This window comes from Pararge aegeria, chromosome 6 (assembly GCF_905163445.1).
Source record: "Pararge aegeria chromosome 6, ilParAegt1.1, whole genome shotgun sequence".
Classification (NCBI taxonomy): domain Eukaryota; kingdom Metazoa; phylum Arthropoda; class Insecta; order Lepidoptera; family Nymphalidae; genus Pararge; species Pararge aegeria.
The window spans coordinates 10346625-10366736 of NC_053185.1; the positions used below are offsets into that span (position 1 = coordinate 10346625).

The following is a 20112-nucleotide window of genomic DNA, read 5'->3' on the forward strand; positions in this document are numbered from 1 at the left end:
CTACATATTTTTGTATTTGTCTCTTGCCTGTCGTTTTCTCCGTTGCATCCGGTTTGAAATCACAACGATTCTAAAGTAGTTTCACTTCAAAAAAATTGTCCGAACGAATGGTACCGATGCAGGGCAGGACGGAGGTTATTTAGGACTATACCCAAACCAAAAACCACCACGGCATGTCCCTCTTGTTGGTTTAGTTGGACGCCCAGGGAACCCGTTGTATACCTCCCGGACGTTTACCAACCACCTCAACCGATTGCTGGGGCTCCCGCGTTAACGAGGAGGGGTTACAGCTTTTAATCCTTACATCTTATCAGGGGTTTTTATCTGTCTCGTTGGTCTTGTTGAGTTCGAAATGCTCGACCGGGCCAAACATTGTGAGGTGATTAGTTGTGTTTTTCCTTTAAAGAATTTTGGACCAGCCCAAAATAAGAAAATGGTGGTGTCGACCCCTGTGTCTCGGAGCTCACGCTAAGCCAATGGTCCCGGTTATTGTCACTAACTTTTGATAATTAGTGGCAAAGCACACCAACCCACATTAAAGCATTGGGTTTATGCTCTAAAACCGTCCGTCTTATGTCAGAGGCGGATTGTGCCCAGTAGTGCTTAAGAGGCTACAGATGATGATGGTGAAAGTTGTTTTTACAATGAATAATATAATTATTATTATTATTGGTTACATTGAAATAAAAATACACTTTAAGAACACGGTTCAATTACACGGTTAGAATAATTACTATTTGATACCATGACAAGCACTATATTATATATAAAACAATATTTATTTCCCTATTCATTACATTATGACAATAGTGTTTCAGAAACATTATTTAATAAAAAATGTCGTTGGGCGCATTCAACTAATGATAGGCAAATCATTTTATGGTTCCAAAACAGAAAAATATATAATCTTGATTTAAAAAGAAAAATATAATCTTGAAATATTAATAATAATATATCGTATAATATGAAGTATATTATACCGATTTAAAAGTAAATAATAATTGGAATACGAAATCGATTCTTGGATTGATCGACCTTAGAGCGCATAAATACGATACGATAATTTTACGGCATTGGTACGATAGCTGCCGGGCTTCAGGTTGTCATCAGTGCCGCAGACCGTGAACCGTCTGTCATTGTCATTTGTCATGGTTTTGTTTCGTAATACCTAACTCACTAATTGTGAAAAATCAAGATATATTAATCTTAGTTTTCATTGTTATTAAAAAAAGTTATTTGTAGAAAATCTCTAACAATGGCTGCTTTAATAAAACTTCGCAATATATCCATAGTACAAAGATCCCTTTGGAACCACATCTCCAAGGCGAGCCGTAACATTTCGACTTCGAAGAAGAATAGCGACACAGTAACACATACAGCGACTAGTGAATGCCCAGAAGTACCAGTACCAGAAGACAAAAATTGGGTCAGCTATGGATTCGATTACACAAGCAAGGAAGAAGATACGAACGCACATCACTCAGCATTCTTTTTTTCAGTGACTCTTTGCCTAGTATTTGGTAGTTTTGCATGGGCCTACGCTCCGGATGTCCATTTGAGAGACTGGGCTCAAAGAGAAGCTTACCTAGAACTGCACCGCCGTGAAAAAACAGGTCTTAAACCAATTGATCCTAATTATGTTAATCCAAAGTCTGTGAAGCTACCGTCAGAAGATGAACTTTGTGATGTTGAAATTATCATATAATTAATTTGAATACTATTTTGTAGAGTTATAATGTTCTAGTAAATCATGTCAAAACCATAAGTCTCACTTTTTTTTGAATTGTCATATTATAACTCTGAATGTTGCTTTATTTATTAAAACTAGTTAGAATTCATACTATTTAAATTTATTTCCATTAATCACATATACTTATTATAAATTGCTTCAATGGAGAAGGAAAACATTGTGAAACAACCTCCATGCCAATGTTTTAATGTGCTAAAAGCATGTGGAGTCTACCAATCTGCACTGGGCCAGCATGGTGGACTACGGCCTAAACTCTTCTCGTTGTGGGAGGAGATCTGTGGCCTGTAGTGGCCCAGTAATGGGTTGATATGATGATGATGATGATGGTGACATATTATTAAAACTGTTTAAAACAGACTTTTTGTTTATGCATATTAACTGTCATATGCAAATTGCAAAACCAATTATGTATTATGTGGTTTTCAGTAGTCTATTGAACTTTTAACTTTTTCATTTAAATTGGGTGACAAATAAAATATGTTTATTTTAGTGTATTAGATTGAAACAAATGTGCATAGCATAGGAATTGCTTGTTTTTAAAATAAAAAAATGGCCTATATTGATATTTAAGCGACCTTCAAAGGAAACCTCCAATAATTTAGGGTAAACACTTGGAAAACAACTACAGCCTTAGTTGACCTGGACAGAACATAGACCTTAACATAGAAAATGGAAATTTTCTCAGAATATTGTTTCTTATAGTTATGCAGAGTTACATTATTTGTTCGGATGTTTTTCCCTCGTTTTGATACCTCATCAATCTCAATTCTCACAATATCAAATGTCAAGTGTGTGAACAAAACTTGCTCTGTTGCCATTTTAAGCCATGTTTATTAATAATGCCCTCATTTGTACTGACTTACCATTCAATTAAGAGCAAAGAAAAATGGGTTATACAGTTTTTGAAAATCCACGTGTTTTGGAGTTTTTATTTTTTTATATTTTAACTACTTCAATAGTTAATAACTCGCTTTCTGGACAACGGCATAAGCACGGCGAGAAAATATTTAATCCTACGGGGTTTAAAGATTACTAAAGAAAACTAAATACTAACAAAGTGTTTTGGATTGCTCCATTAATATTATATAGCGCCCTAGGTCTTCGTTTTTATATGGTATTCTTTTAATTTAGAAGATACTAGTACTCATATTTATTACTAGCTATGCCCTACGGTTTCACAAGCATAAACTCCTCGACGCAGTGTAGGTACCGTTAAAAAGTCTCCATCAGAAAATATGCCGCCTAACGTAGGTAACGATTATTTAAGTGACACTAGTAAATACCTACATATAGTTAAGATAGCGATGCAACTTCTTTCAACATATTTTACAATCAACTGAGCTCTGCTTAAATATATTCTTGCCCTTTGAGCTTCAATCGCGCACTATTTAAAATCTTTAGTCATTTAAACATTACCAATCGCACATACTCCAGTTTCTTTATGAAATGGATGGGTGGCTGGTGCCTGTAAATTTGGTTACTTATCGTTGGTGATAACTACAAGTATAGATTGATAAATAAATGCGTAAGTAGTTGATGGTTGGTCCTTTCACCCAGCAACTTCCGCATATAGGTGTTACATTAGTAAAAACACACTATACGCCATAAGTACTCGCGGGCGGAACTAGTAATTAAAAAGTAGTTGCTTGCATATAATTAGGTACTTAGAAAAAAAACTGAGGTTTAAGCTGCTTTAATACATATAATTTTACCGCCTGTTAATAGTGCATAAGCAGTATCTCCAGTAACAGCAACAAGGGCATTAATACAGGCGCCTAAGTTTATTTCTCCAGCAGGTTGTAGTTTTTCTTCATCAATTTTCCACCTCTTTGCGCAGCCGTCCCAACCTCCAGTCCATACTACACCATCCCTCGCTGACATACTCGTAATTATCATGTCACTAACCTGGAGCAAACAATCAAATCAGTATAATACTTTGTGTAGATACACTTTTATCACATCGCTATATTTCCGCGAAATCAGTATGTAGGCAGATAATAATAGTATAGAAGTAGGTATATGAATATACTTTTATTCCACAATTCACGCCGGCTTTGGGAAAGCAAGAGCGCTACCGGGTGGTAAGAGCCGCCTGAATGCCAAATGCGAAAAACCAATTCAAGCAAAATTAAAATTTTAATGCGAATTACAATGACATTTTAGATAAACTTTGTTAAGTAATACTCAATTATTATTTATTGAACATATAAACTGAAAGACATTTTACTCCAGTTTAAAGCATAGACATAAACGAGCGTTAACGCTTTTCACCATGATTCAAATAGGTACATAAATTAAGCGGTCTCTTGGCGTGACAGGACTTATACCTCCATGCTATAGGCAGGTGATGTTTTGGCAATTTTTGGTAAGCAAAACCCATGATTAAACTTGTTATGTATTTTGTGTGTATTATATTTCGCTTTCACTACCGGTTAACATTTGCCTTATAAGTTAAACAATACCGGAAAGGTTGGTTTGCTGCCTTCTGCACCACTTCTGTCGCCACCATGAGGCAAGAATAAAAAACGGGAACAAAAAGATTTATTTTCTGTTAAAGTCTATCCTACATATACATTTGATGTGATGATGATGATGATACCTAGAATATATTTTATGACCTGATGGTTACCCAATCTACTGAACATTTTCATAAAAATTATGTTCAATATTATAATATGTTACCTTGACTTCGTGTAGTTTCTTAAATTTGCTATCCAAATCAATGTCGTGTAGCTGAATATTATTGCCACCTCTAGACGTGACAACTAGGTGCTTTCCAGATACTCTCAAAGGTGCCCTTCCCTCCATAACATGTAGGGTTGTGAAACGATCTTTTGATTGTTCTGTAATCAACAAATTATCCCTGTTTTGTATCATCTTAAATTAGTAGTTGTAAATCATCCACTTGTCGTCCCTTAGCAATAAACATACCAGGCTTAATTTCTGTGACAGTTACGTAAAGATCACGCACAGTGAACATAAGCGGTGGACTTATTGCTATATCTTTTACTTCCTCTAGAACGTTGTATTGAGCTATTAAACTGTTGTTTTCATATACATAGATCTGAAACAAAAGTCATAAGTATTTTTTTTGCCCCTTAGTGGACAAAGTAAGGTAGCTAGTAGGACATAAATGGTCATTTAATTTTTTAATTTTAATTTAAAATATAGTGCGTTTTGGTATTAGTAGTTTCATGATTCATTCCGAAAATCGAAATCTGCCTTCCGAACGGGTGGTAGACTTGCTAAAAGCAAACTGACTTAACGTTTCAAAAGTACCTACATATAAACTAGGCCTACTGCCTCCTTTAAATAAATATTTTTTACATGCACCTATTTGGGATAGCCATGTCGAAATTATTTCCTGAAATTATTGGCTGAAAAGTAGCCCCACTGGGTCCCGCGTATAAATTGGTTGTTTTGTTCGGAAGTGAAGCCAGCCAGCTAGCTAGCTTTTGAGATTTTATTGTCGGTAGGGTGGTAACTAGCCACAGCGACCACGGCTTCCGCCAGACCGAACCAACGAAAATTCAGAAATTATTTATTACCAACGAGAATCGAACTCGGTACCCCCCCTAATAAAATCATAGCGCTCACAATAGAGTTCATCAATTTATGTTTCTATACATTATATTGAAAAACTCACGTTTCCTTGCTCGTCGCCAGCATACACATATTTTTCATGTAAGCATATTGACTCTATGTCAGCGTTGGGTGCCGGCAACTCTGATACCTTATCTCCTTCCGAGGTCCATATTCTTATTCCTCCATCATTAGAAGTTGAATAAACCTTTCCATAATTTGCAGACAAAGCAAACAATTGCACAGCATGCGCTGTCCATGAAGCACCCGGTGAAAGATTTGAATCGAAAGACTGTTAACCATCAAGATTCGACAATGTACCTTAGGCTGCCCGCACACAGTCACTATCACGACAGTATCAATATTGACAATATTATTTCCCAATACTTCAATTCTTCAATACATGTACACAATCTTGACCCCATACACGGTCAATATTATTGACAATATAATTACGTGTGTGTGGGCAGCTATATAAAAATCTTGTGTTAGTGTTAGTGGTCGCCCGTTTAAATTTATTATTTAAACCGGTATGAGAATAATGCCCGTTTTCTTTACACCTTTGAAAATGCCTAATAGGCCATGTTTAAAAAAAAAAAACTTACGTTTCACCAACTGTTAGGAGAACTATGGGAGAAAGGTATGCCAAGGAACATCTTTAGATTAGGCGTTACTTATTTAGGTATTGCATTGTTCGGCTGGTGAAAACGGGCATAAGTCTTCAAGTAGATTAATTCAAACTGTGATTAGGATGTCCCTATCTAGATTTTTTATTTTTGTTTTGATGAAATTTTTTTTCAAATAAAATTACCTATAATCCCTTTTTACCCCCCATTGGACTCGGTTAGTGGCACTGCTGTCGGTATGTTACCCAATTTTGTTTAGAAATAATATCTGCTTTTCCGGGCATATCTGTTCTTAGGGCCCAGACCTCTACCGGATGGTTAACAAATGTAACAAGTGTTGTGTGATTTGTGAACCCTCGGAACAGACAGAAGGGATTTTCTGACAGTAATTAAAAATTTTGTACTCGGTATTAGGTGTCATAAAAGAAGTCCTGCGAAAATATGAACTACTAAATTAAAAAGACAAACCAATTATCTTTTTACCCGACGCGCTGCGTTCGAAGCGTGACTTCAAAACATAGACAACCATATTATGATGTTACGTTATACCGACTCATAGGACCAACTCGCTATTCCATCCAGTCTATTTTCTAAGTAAAAGTTATTTGCTTGTGGTCTTCATACAAAACGCAAGATTTGGCACCAATTTATTAACTTATATCTAAAATAAAGTAAATTTTGCATGGAGATCAACAGTCGCCATCAGTTGGCAATTATTTTACGTTACAGCTAGATTTTTGATTCCTATGAACTGGCAACCAAAGTACAAAAGCTGCTCGAGCTAGGTAGTAACTTTTCTAACAAGTTACCAACCTGGTCGTCTTCATACAAAATGCATGATTTGACAGCCACTGTTTATTAACTCATAACAGATTTTGTATTGAGCATACAGATCTTCATCAACTAGCAACTGTAAGGAAATTTACTGAATCGGGGGACAGATAGGGCTTGTACAAACATACAATATTATACCTAACTATAGCATATTTATTTCAATAATAAACGAAGTTGTTTAATTGCTAATAACTACGTACAATTCAAATTAATTGTCATTTGATATAGGTACAAAGTAGATGTGACCTATTTGCTTCTTAGATAGGAACCTATGTATCTAAGTACCTGTGGTAGATACTGCAGTTTTTTTCTTTATTATTCTTTAACCTTCGAATAGGTACAACCGCAACTTACAAATATCGAGCCGGTGTCGGTACCGACGAATAGTTTATTATTCCAAGCCACAACACTTCTTCTTCTTCTCTTCTTCTGTTCCTGGGCCTTTTCCGCACTTGGTTGGTCTGGGACCGTCCGTTGTACGTATGGCCACTGATGCGGCTCCCCGCTGGATCACTCCAGCCAGCCGAGCTCGCTCCAAAAGCTTAGCAGGCCGCCCAGGTCGCCGAGTGCTTCATGGAGTGTTGCTGAGGAGCCAATGTGTGCTGCGCGTTGTTCTGCTACTCCGTTGCATTGGAGTATTACGTGTATCGGTGTTTCCTCCGCCTCCATGCATGCTCTGCAGAGAGGGCTGTCAGTTATACCTAAAATGGAAAGGTGTTTGTTTAGTGGGCAGTGCCCTGTTATCATACCTACAACTGTCCTTAGTTTAGGTCGATTCAGTTGCAGTAATTTTGTTGTTAGTCGTGGGTTGAGAACTGGTACGGCCTCCTTCGTGTGTTTGCACTCTTTTGTTTTAGACCATAGTACCGAGTGTGATGCTTGCGTCTGGTTGTGGAGCCATGTTTTGTATTCAGTGAAGGGTATGGGTATGATGGGTTCCGGTCCAGCTACCCTTAGTGATGCTGCCTGACGCGCTAATTCGTCGGCTGCGTCGTTTCCTCTGTTTCCGTTGTGACCTCGTATCCATTTTAGGGTTACTCTGTTGGATTTTGATAGGGCTTGTAGGTTCTTGTGACAGTCAAGTATGAGTTTTGATGTTGTTGTGTGTTTGGTTAAGGCTTTTAGTACAGCTTGACTGTCACTGTTTATGTTGATGCTGAAGCCTTTTACCTTTCTGTTTAGCATGGCTATGACTGCTGTTGTTATGCCCACGCACTCCGCTTGGAAGACGGAGTTGTTCTTACCAAGCGGCTGGGCAATGTTTATGTTAAGCTCCGGGCAGTATATCCCCGCTCCAGTGCCTGAGTTTGTCTTTGATCCGTCGGTGTAGACCTCTATTACGACGGTGTCAGCTTTGTCTGTTTTTCCTCCTTCAGCGGCTACTTTATAGTGCCTGTCTAGCACATAGTGTTTCCGCGTCTTGTCACATATCCAGTCTAGTTGTGGGCATTTATTAATTTCTTTTGATAGTATCCTTGTATGTCCTATGTTTGTATCCTTCCACAGCCCGTAAGCCCTCAGTCTAAGGGCTGCAAGTGTGGCTTCCTCTTTGATGTGTAGGTGTAGTGGTGGTATGCATAATATAGCTTCCAGCGCAGTGGTTGGTGTTGTGCTCATGCAGCCTGTGATAGCTAGGCACGCTTGACGTTGGAATTTTTGTAGTTCTAGTTGGGTTGTCGCAAGGAGTGTTCTCGGCCACCATATCAGTGAGGCGTAGTTTAGTGAGCTCCTGACGACTGCTAAGTACAACCATTTCATGATGTATGGTTTAAGCCCCCAGGTTTTTCCTGCCATGCGTTTGCATTGGCTGAGGATGATCGTTGATTTTTGGATTTTTGTATCTATATGTGTCTTCCAGCTTAGTTTGGAGTCCATCGTTACTCCGAGGTACTTTACCTCGGTTGATAGTTTTAGGCTTGTTTTAAACAGTGTTGGTGTTTTTGGAAATTGTGGTTTCCTTTTGTTGGTAAATAATACGAGTTCTGTCTTTTTCGGGTTAACCGTAAGTTCATTTTCCCTGCACCACTGTTCTAGCAGTTTCAGTGCGTTTTGCATTATTGAATTCAGGGTGTTTTCTTGCTTTCCACTTATGAGGATGGTGATGTCATCGGCATATCCTATGGTGAGGAAACCGTTTTTGTTCATTTTTGTTATTAGGTCGTCAACTACCAGGTTCCATAGGATGGGGGAAAGGACCCCTCCTTGTGGGCACCCTTTAGCTACAATACCCTTGGTTGTTCCATTAAAGTCCAGTTGGATGACCCTAAATTCTAGTAGGGCTCTAATCCAAGCTCTTAGTGTGTCCGGTACTTTATGTCTCGCAAGAGCTAAGTCTATGCTCTTGAATGTTGTTTTGTCGAAAGCTCCTTCTATGTCTATAAAAGCCCCGAGAGTCGAGAGTTTGTTTTCCAGGTCGTGTTCTATTTTGCTTACAACAGAGTGCAGAGCTGTTTCTGTTGATTTACCCGTGCAGTAAGCGTGTTGATTTTGGTTTATAGGTATGTGCTTCAGGGTTCCGTCCCGGAGGTATCTATCTCCGAGTCTTTCTAGGGTTTTTAGTAGAAAAGATGTTAGGCTAATAGGTCTGAATGATTTGGGTTGTGTGTAGTCGCTTTTACCTGGTTTGGGTAAGAATACTACTTTTACCTCCCTCCATGTTAGCGGTATGTATCTATGTGCTAAGCATGCTCTAAAGATTTCTGCTAGCCATGGTATGAGTTGTTCTTTGCCCCATTGTAGGAGGGCGGGGAAAATGTGATCTGTACCTGCAGATTTGAAAGGGTGAAAGGATTCGATAGCCCAACGGACCCTTTCATATGTCACAATGTTGTTTGCTATTTCCCAGTCTGCTTTTGTTGGTGTCGTGTTGTTTTCTTCCCACACTGGTTTGTCGACAATCTTACAGCCTGGGAAGTGGGTTTCGATAAGTGTCTCACTCACTTCTTTGTCGTTTTTAGTGTAGTTCCCGTCTTGTTTCTTTAAAGATCCGATGGTGCGGATATTGTCCCTTGACAGGATTTTCCTTATGCGGTTTGCATTATCGTAGTTTTCTATGCTCGTGCAGAAATGTTGCCAGGATTTGACAGTTTTCTGTTGCACAAGTTTTTTGTATTGAGATTGAGCCTCTTTGAACTTGTCCCAATCTGCGTCTTTCCTGGTGTTCTTTGCTCTGTTGAAAAGGTGCCTTAACCTTTGTCTTTTTCTCTCCAGGTCGGGGCCCCACCAACTGTGTTTTGGTGCATGTTTTGTTTTTTGTATTCTTAGTGGGCATGCTTTTTCGTAGCATGTTGTTATGTGTTTTGTTATTTGTTCTACATTTTGGTCTATTTGCATCGTTCCCTTTATTTTGGGTTTGTTGTTGTACATTGTGTCTCCCTTTATAAGAGTTTTGTATTTCTCTCTGTTTGTTTTTCTGGGATTTCTTCCAGGAGTTTCTTGCGGTTTAATCAGATCCAGTTCAAAACTTATTCGCCTATGGTCGGAGAGTGTGAGTTCTTCGCACACGTGCCAGTTTTTTATTTGGTCTGATATGTTGTTTGACGCTAGAGTAAGATCAATAATCGTCTGGTATCTACTTGAAACAAAAGTCGGTTCTGAACCTTTGTTAAGAATGTTTAGGTTAGTGGTTAGCAAGTATGAAACTAGTTGCTCACCTCTTTTGTTGTTTGTTTTACTTCCCCATAGGATGTGGTGTGCGTTGCTGTCGACCGAGATAATCAGATCGGTGTCGTCTTCTTCACATTGTTTTATAAGGTCCATCACCTCTTTTGTAGGTATTTCGCCTTCTATGGGTAGGTACAGCGAAGCCAGGACAAGTGGTCTGGCCGCTGCAACTGTCCCTTGTTTTGTTCCGTTCTGTATTCTTACTGCCGTTAGATCTCTGTAACAGTAATGTGTTAGTAGTGTCGCTGTTAAACAGCGAGGTATGTATATACATGTTCTAGGTTGTTCCTGCGGGCTGTTGTAGTACAACTTACCATTACAGCTGCCGAAACCGCATATGTTTTGGGCCCTTACCCACGGCTCTTGGATTAGGGCGATGGTATCGGTCTCAACCTCCAGCTGTCCTCGTAGTGTAAGCCACAACACATGGTTCAGAGTCGATTTTTGTCTCGCCACCAATAGTTAAAGACATTGTACCTAGGTACTTTACTGTCACTAGCCCTATTAAAAATTTGCAAACGTCTTTTCTAAGTCGAATATTATTAGACACTGCTTGGTGTGAAGAGCCGCGGCGCTCTGAAAATAGACGGGCGCGGTGCCGTTATGAGATATTTGCGGAATATAAACACTGTATGTTTAATCTAGATATAATATTATAAAGCTATTTCGAGATTAATCAAGAATATTCGTAATAATTCATATTTCGTAACGCCTTAGATCAGAAATAAGCTATTGGTTAGAGGTTGCTATATGTTATCCCTAAAATTAGGTGAAGGGGACATAATGAGGGCACCTTAAGGTGTCCTTTTTGATTCTCCTGCCCTTACCTGAGGTAAAGGTAAACGGACTAATTTCCAACGTTTGTACGCGCTAATATCAGTAGTCAGTATCTGTCAGGCTTTAAAAGGTGAAAAATCGTGAGGAAACCTGCATGCCCGTGCCCTGGTTGAGGGCTGGGGTGATTGATGATCATGTAAGTAAGCTGTAAGCAGCAGCAGCAGCCGTAAGCATGAGCAGTAAGCAGTTTCAAAATATACTTACTTATATTTCGTAACTCTTGAAGAATGAGTTTGAATGATAATGATGATTACTATCAACTCACTACCGGCCCGTACAAGGCACGCGTATCCGAATGAGACAGGTTTAGGCTGTAGTCCACCTCTGCTGACCCAGCTGCTGCGGCTGACCCAGTGCGGATTGGAGGACTCAACGCGCCTTCGAAAATATTATGGAGAACTCTCAGGCATGCAGTTTTCCTTCATTTCAATCGTTTAAAAAGCAAATTTAACTTCGAAAAGTTTGCAGTGGCTAATAGAGTAATACCACAACAGGCTTATAGAGGCACTTACTACCTACTTACGTATTATATAATTTAATATGTATCAACAAATAGGTCAAATTGCTTTGTGTCTTCAGAATTATTAATGCTGTGCGTAGTGGCGACTGTTCCGGAAACAGTTGTCGCATAGAGCTCACACTAACGAGAAAGTGAAAATATCTACTGAATTGCTGAGACATAATAGTGCCGTGAGACACTTCTCATTATGTCTATATTGAAGTATGAACGTGGTCGCTTACATCATAACGGAAACCCAAGACAATTCTACAATAATACAGCCATTGCGTGACACTTTTTGCTACTACTTGGCGACTTATCTATCTAATGTCCAAATGAAACAATATTCCAAGTACATTCGGACATAACATAAAATACTTGCGTTGTTTATATAATACTTATATTTATTTTATGTAACGACAAGCGAGCGTACCTAGGCGAAATAAACAGGCAGAGGTTGGAATACTATATTTCTGTTAATTAAACCAATACCACTTATGGGGCTCCAAGCGGCATCCTAAAGCAACCAATTCTAGCATATTCTGTGCCGGTGATAAATTATTTAACTGTAAGGTTTTTCCGGTAGGTACGATAAGAATCGGCAGACTTAGCTACTAACAGTAATTTAAAATGGTTATATTAAAAAATATCATAAATTATATTTTTTAATATAACCACGAACCCTACATAATGGCTCTCATATCTATAAAATATAACAACGCATTTTATTCTACTTTTTCTAGGTAACATCTTTAGAATGAACCCTATTAGCCGTGATTTCTCAACGATTACTATGCAAATATTCTGCGTCCTAATCTTATTCACAGGTTTTCACTTTTAGCGCGATACCAAGTACTAACAACCCTCTCCAAAACACTTGACGACAGTGGCTATGACGGTACAAACATGTTTGAGTTCTACTGATTATTGCATATTCCATTTAACACCTTTACCTTATGCAATACCCTTACAACTGAAAACTTTGTTTAGGTTACCAGTTTGTGTATAAGCAAATAACTTTTCGTTGGCATATTCTTACTGACTTTTTCGTATGCCTTTATCTGCTTGTGTCGTGTAGTGACGGCAGAATAGAATACAGTTGTCTCCGTTATATTCCCTTATCACCCGCGGTTCTTTCCGCGGGTGATAAGGGAAAAACGACAAGCAGCTTCTTCTGTCATACTACTACCATCTACTTCGATCACTAAACAGTCTACCCATCGTGGTAATTATGTGCAATACCTCCCTTCGCAGTGCAGTCCAGCAGTGGACTGTTATAGACTATTGATGGTAATCATTTGGTAGCTATTTTAATCTTTCTTTTAAACTTAGGTTTCATTCTAAGATGCACTTGCCTAGAAATGAATATTCACTATTTGTTTTATGTTTGTATTGATAAGATGGGAATCACATAAGGATGGCACTGCTCGTGGCGTAGAAATGTCGAAAGGCAACGATAATGGCAATAAGGCAACATTGCACCAGTACTGGATTTAGGGAGAAGTTTTGTCAATGTTAGTGATTAGTTCCACTCCGCTCACTCCGCCAATCAAATCAGTGTTTGATATTGTCAGGCTTGTCTCAGCGTGAACAACCGTAAACAACTTGTCGAAGAAATATTATTATTGTGTTTAGCCAAATTTGTGTAATTTCCCAAAATTATGATCGGAAATCCTGAAATTGAGCCGATCTAACGAAAGAAGAAACAACCTTATAATTTCAGGTCAGGAAAACAGGTTTTCCGCGCTCTTTATATTCTTCATAACCTTCAATGAACGGAATAATGAATTTCTCAAAGCTTCAAAATTATTGTCATCCGTCTTGTCTTCATGACTTGTATTGAAAAGTGCTCATAGTAACAAAACAAATCAATCCAAACTCGAATGTCTTACCATATGCGTGTCATATGTCATACCATAAGTGTTTCAGGTATGTTTCAGGCCTACCCAGATTTCGCATTTACACAATTTCAGTTCAGATTACGCACAAATCAGTGCATAGTGCCCTGATCTTCGTTTGCCGATCCTTTTCCACAGATTATTTCTACAGCAACAAGACATCGGTTTATTTGTTCTTTAATCATAGAACTAAAATCATGTACCTACATAAATGAATTAAAACTCCTTATTAAGCTTTTAACGAGTATGAAAAATCATATTCCCAAAAGGTTAAAAGATAGTTAAAATAAGAAATATCGGTTAATATTAAAAAAACATTTAATATAAAGTATAAAATAATATTTACAAGCACACATCAATTTGATGCAAGACAAAAATAAAGGAATAAAGTTGCACTCACTGAAATTTCAGCATCGTGGTCGTACTTAAATCTGTTAAACGTACCTTTTGCTTGATAATTCTAGGAATATTCAAAAGTGAATAACAACCTCATTTTCCCATTTATAAAAAAAATGGTCATCTATATGGGGTCTTTTTGTCTCTCTACTGAAAGATTTACATTCATGGCAGATTTACAGAGTACAAAAGCATATATTTATCTTTGATTACACGAAATAAATTTCTGCGTTATCTTTATTTCTATTTGTCATAAGCTTACTATAACAAATAGAAATAAAGAAGATATTATTTTATCTATTAAAATATACACTATAGACTTTTTTGGGTTTCCGTAGCTAAAACAACTAAAAACCATACAAAATTTACATAAGCAACGGCGAAAGTGTCCATGAGGATGGACAACACAAAACATAGTCTCCAAAATGTGCTTTATCACACATATCTACTTAAACTTCTCAATTCAAAGCTTAACGGATTGGTGTTCACTAGTTAAGTGTCTGGTCTCTATAGAATTAGCTATGCTGCTCATAATTTTCAGTAGGAAACGAAATCAGTACATCATCGGCTATTCTAGGGTGCGCCGTATTCCGAAGAAGGTGCAGAAGCTGGCGGTCCATATTGTGGTGCGGGCGGTGCCGCATCAGGATACCCTTCTTGTTTCTGTAAAAAATAAGTTTAATTTAAAGTAAATACCTATATCATCATTAATAAGGGAGGTTTTGTTCATAATCACCACGCTTCGCGCTGGGCAGACGGTTGGGTGATCGCAGTAGGTGTTAGTAGTAGGTACCCATAAATATCTTAAAACTGTAATATTATTGATATATATATGATATTAATTATATATGAGGGCTATCCAACACAAACATTTTTTTTCAAATTCAACTGAGACTCCCACAGACACACATAATCTTGAGCTACAGAAAAAAACAATTGAACATTCGCCTGAGGAATTCTAACTGCAATCGTCCATTTGTCACCTTAATCTTATTAACATCGCAAATCACGGGGATCCATAGCAGTTATACTTTAAAAAAAAAAATGGATGGATGACCGATTTTTGGGGAATAACGAAGGAAACTTACGCATAGGTACGTCGGCCACATTTACGGTTAAAGCTCCTTACTAAATTTTTAAAAAACTAAACGGACAGCATAACCTTTTCATCGAAATCAGAATCCTATGCAAAAAGAAATCGTTTTTGAGAAGAAATATCAAAAATTGTTTTAAATTAGTTGATTTTAAGCATGATAAGCTTAGAAATAGACAGACGGGAAAACATTTTAAAATAGGAACAGGTATTCTTTGAACATTAAATTCATATAAAGCTCTCCTCGTTAAAAACATTCCCAGCTTAGTTTGTTGCGGCCCGCTTCATAGGTTCTTTTTTAAAGTAATAATTGGCGGAACAAGCAGATGGCACACCTGATGGTAAGTGGAAAATCATCGCCTATAAACATAGCTTACTCACATCCTGGGGTAGCTGGAAGAGATCTCTTATTTCCTTTGTACACTTAATGTATGAAATGTTCACATTCTCATGATATGGGCATAGGTACAAGGAACTCGCCCTGCAACTTGCCGCTCTATATGCATTAATGAGGCGAGGTGCTATGTCTAATGATCCTTTAATTTCACCGTCTACCACACCCTTCAAACCGGAAAACAGCACTGGAACAATGTTGCTTAGCGACAGAAGTAACCTCTCTCTACCTAATAGGTACTTGTTTGAATATAAAATTTTCAAATCCATAATACAAATATTATAAATGCTTTGTTGGCTCGGCTTAAACACTACACAAAGGATTAATAATACTAATAATTTCCCGCGGGAATTATATATAGCGGGAGCAGCCTTAGTAGCTTTGGATATGAAATAATAGTAGTAGGTACTTCGACCTTATTTATGATTAGTGAAATACTAATTTTAACTTCTGAGATAATGGGTGAGTTTCGTACTTTTTACGATTATCCATTATATCAAATGACAAAAGAATACAGTTTTAAAAAAAACTAACGTACTTTGAAGTTTGGGATGAACGAACGACCGTAGTCCTTTCATATGAAATAATAATTTCTAACGGATTTAAAATTTTCCTTGCAGTGAAAATTATATTAAATTTATTTCATCTACAAGAAACTTAGACAATCTTTACTTGCTTATAATTACTCAAGTAGTTAGCATTATTAGGTAGATATCTACCAGACTATAATTGCAGACGAACAAAGACGCACCCTCCTTTTTTAACATTATGATACAAGAATCTTGAAAATACGTTACCTACGTGCGCTATTTGAATGGAATTGGATATCGATTAAAATAAAATTTTTTACCTGTGTCTTGTATCTTATGAAGTAGACCTCTGGTTTGGACGGTTGCGTTGGTGCTGGGGTCGGAATAACAATTTCGGGTTGTTCTTCAGGTTTCTTAACCAACACATACACAAGTGTCTTTTCTTCATTCTGAGGTTGCAGTGGAATTATTGGAGCGACCGGGGTAGGTGGCGTTGGTGCTTTAATAAACACAATCTTATAGTGTTTTTGGGGTGGTGGAACGTATACAGGCTTGCGAAGGGCGGGCGGTTCGTTGTCCGGTGGCGGCACGTGCACGTATACATGTTTATGAACAATGGGTTGAGGTGGTCCATACTGAGGTGCAGGGGCTCCATATGAAGCTGACGGTGGCCCGTATGAGGAAGGCGGCTCTGGGCGTGCGAATACGCATGCTGCTGTCGCAGCCAAAATTAATGACTTCAATACCTGCAATCGAAACATATAATTTTACAACAGTAAAGATAATATAGATCTATTTTTCATATGCTAGTTACCACCCTACCGACATAGATGTTAGATGTGCCGCCGAGGCCTCTGGCTTATAACTGCCAAAGCCCTCCGCTACTATCTTAGAATGTATTATCACTTAGCATCGGTGAAATTGCAGTCAGGGAGATAATAGTTTCAGATATTTAAAAAAACCAAATTCAATTCAAAAAGCCTCTATATGCCTCAAGACTCAAGTAAGTTATCATTTTAACCCATTCACGACCTACTATAACATACAGGGCCTTTGCCCACAATGAGAACGGTTTAGGCCGTAGTCACAAAGCTAGCCACTGCGGATTGGTGGACTGCCATTCAAGTAAGTATTCGAAAATATTAAAACTTGTAAATCCGTTTTTATAGAAGGGGCTATTGACGAAAAAAGGGGTTATTTAGTTGAAGCGAACAAAGGCAAGCAAAGGAAAGTTCATTCTTTAAAACATTGTTATTACCTTGGTAATTTAAATCAAAAAAGATAGTTACTTGTTAGATACAACGGAGTTTTTATCCTATTATATTTTTAAATACGTAGGTTACAGTTTCAGACCTTTAACAATACAATTATATAATTTTACCTACGGACGGAATGTATCTATAAAATTCTAATAATAAATTTCGATCTATAAAAACAATAGATAACTGAAATTACGCAGGCAAATCCATCGGCTCCATACATTTTCATGAAAACACGGGTCTAATCAAACCTAGTTACTATTTGGAAAACAGAACCTTAAGGAAGAATTCAAATATGTCACTTTATAATTAATACTTTTATTTCACCAGATCACAAGGTCAAATTATAACACTATCACAACACGGGCACCTACCGTTTTATGACACATCCTGGCGATACGATTAGACAGTCTTAGACAGTGTAATGTCCAGTATGTTGATGCACCTGTGTTTATAAGAGATGTACGCTCTACATATATCCGGGGAGGGGGCACTTTCAATGGTTCTCATGGCTTGCGCAAGGCAGTGATGGTGTTAACGCGTCGTCCTATCCCCAGACCCCGGACAAAGGTGAATATGACTAGATTTAATCAGTGATGCTATAATAATCAATTTCAGAATAAGTTAGCGTGGACGTGAAACTGGACTATTTTACAAATGAAAAGACTTAAAGAAGAAAAGTCCCTGGAAACGTACTCATCAAGTCTGTTTTAGTTTTCCTGAAAAATAAATCAAGCTGATAGTAGAAATCTGGAATTTCCTAATCAGGAAATATATCCTCAGCTGAGCAGACTTGCAGTATCTGGTCTTACATTTTTACCAAGATGTAGAGTTTGTAGATTTAGGGCTTATAGGCAAATAACTCTATTATTTGTTATTTATTGTTATGAAAAGTACTAGAGTAAAGATTATTATAGACGTAAATCTTGGCCTTGAAACTTAGCTCAGGAGCTACGGCTTGGCTTGGCTCTACTAGAGATCTCATTACCTTTTGACAAAGAAAGCATTATAAACGTATGAGTCTTGGCAACAAAAGAAATGTTATTCGGGGACGCTGATTTTTAGATTGTATTGATCTATCTTCCCACCATACCTTTGAATTCAAAATAAATCTATATCTAGAAATCTGTTAATGAACACTGACGATTATTAATATAAATAAATATACTAATCAACCTACGCAGTTAAAATTAAAGCATAGGATGTGAATTAGTGCGATTATAATTTGCATTATTCAATGAATATTTATTTTATGTAAAATACATCAAATTATTTAATTTAATAGACATTAAAATTACATTATACATAAGTACTTATATAAAACAATATGCAAGAAGCAATTATTCGCATCACGCATGTAACTGATCGTTCAATTCGCTATTGCGCAGTATAAAAGCGATGGCCCTCTTTTTACGTGACATATGCATATAATGTTTATTTTGTAGCTGATTCTATATTATGTATAACACTAGGGTAACAATGGTTGCATTAACCAATACTCATACACCATCGCCAAACACGTAAGAGACTGCTGGCAGAAACTTAGGAAGTATTCCCTAACCTAAACCATAGACTAAGTAATACCTAATGTACGATCTCGATAAAGGTAGACTCAGGAAGGTGGTGTGTGTAATAACAGGGCACCTTTAACCAGACATCTCTCTATTGTAGGTGACACTCATAGCCCACTATGTAGAACGTGTATGGAAGCAGAAGAAACACGAACGCACGTGCCGCTGGAGTGGACTTAAGATCCCCAGCGTCAGTCTCGGAAGTCTTAAGAAGCCTGGGCGGCCTGCTAAGCATCTGGATGAACTTGGATGGCTGGAATAACAATTCCAGCGGGGATCATTTCCCATCGTACCTGTCCCTTGTGTATGGTATGGTTATGTATGGTCGTCATTTTCATGTACCTTTTTAATCGCAAAGTTAGGCAGTTTCACTAAGTGGGCTACTCACTCATGATATCATTCCGCATCATCCGCATCACACTTTGTGTTCGACTACAGAAAGGTTCCGGTCATCATAACTATCCTGACGACCTCCCTGGCGCAGCGGTGAGCGCTGTGGTTAAGTTTACGAATATGGTTATCGCCATCATCTCACTACCGTGTAATACTCATGTAATGTACGCATCAAAAGTGCTACTTACGGGCCTACTTGAATAAAGATATTTTTGACTTTGACTTTGACTTTGTTTGGTTGCAACTCCTGGCAGGGGAAGTTTGGGAATTTATAATTTCTTAATTTTCTGGTCTGGTGGGTAGGCCTTTGCCCCGGCTGGTTACCACCCTACCGACAAGACGTGCTAAGCTAATAATCGTTGAAGTCAAAACTTGCATAATCATCTCTTTATTATTTTGACATTGAAGATAAACGCTTCTTCGCTAACCTAAAAAAAAGTTAATAACTTAAGTGAAATCAGTTTTATCAATCGGCTAATTATGTAAACAAAAACAACTCATCTTATGATTTAAGCTTATGAACAAGTCAATGAACCATTATTCAAACATCATACCCTAAGTGAATACCTAAATATAAATAAATTTGAATTATTTTTACTATAATCTTTTCATTAAATGGGTACCCACTTATTTATTTGTATTTGCATCTATTTTGAAATAATAGGTGAGTTTTATGACTGAAGTTATCCATGCAGAATTCAAGGCTAAAACCTTTTTAGGCTTCCGTTCAAGTTATCTCCAAGAATTCCTTACAATTTGGTATCTATGTCCGTCCGCGACTCAGCTA

The 20112-nt window shown here is 37.7% G+C and overlaps 2 protein-coding genes and 1 pseudogene across 2 annotated transcripts; 1 reads left to right on the forward strand and 2 right to left on the reverse strand.

Moving 5' to 3' along the window:
• The first annotated feature begins 1092 nt into the window (after positions 1–1092).
• Positions 1093–1765, forward strand: LOC120624477 (NADH dehydrogenase [ubiquinone] 1 beta subcomplex subunit 11, mitochondrial). Its single transcript, XM_039891045.1, has one exon. It carries the CDS (start codon positions 1256–1258, stop codon positions 1703–1705), a length of 450 nt encoding a protein of 149 aa, XP_039746979.1. The 5' UTR covers positions 1093–1255; the 3' UTR covers positions 1706–1765.
• A 1615-nt stretch (positions 1766–3380) lies between these two features.
• On the reverse strand, positions 3381–11011 carry LOC120624689. Its single transcript, XM_039891365.1, has 6 exons — positions 10882–11011; positions 7147–7202; positions 5397–5624; positions 4682–4814; positions 4433–4593; positions 3381–3655 (listed from the first exon to the last, which is right to left on the reverse strand). Exons 1-6 carry the CDS (start codon positions 10925–10927, stop codon positions 3434–3436), a joined length of 846 nt encoding a protein of 281 aa, XP_039747299.1. The 5' UTR covers positions 10928–11011; the 3' UTR covers positions 3381–3433.
• Positions 11012–14043: 3032 nt separating this feature from the next.
• On the reverse strand, positions 14044–17871 carry LOC120624573 (annotated as a pseudogene).
• Between the last annotated feature and the right edge of the window lie 2241 nt (positions 17872–20112).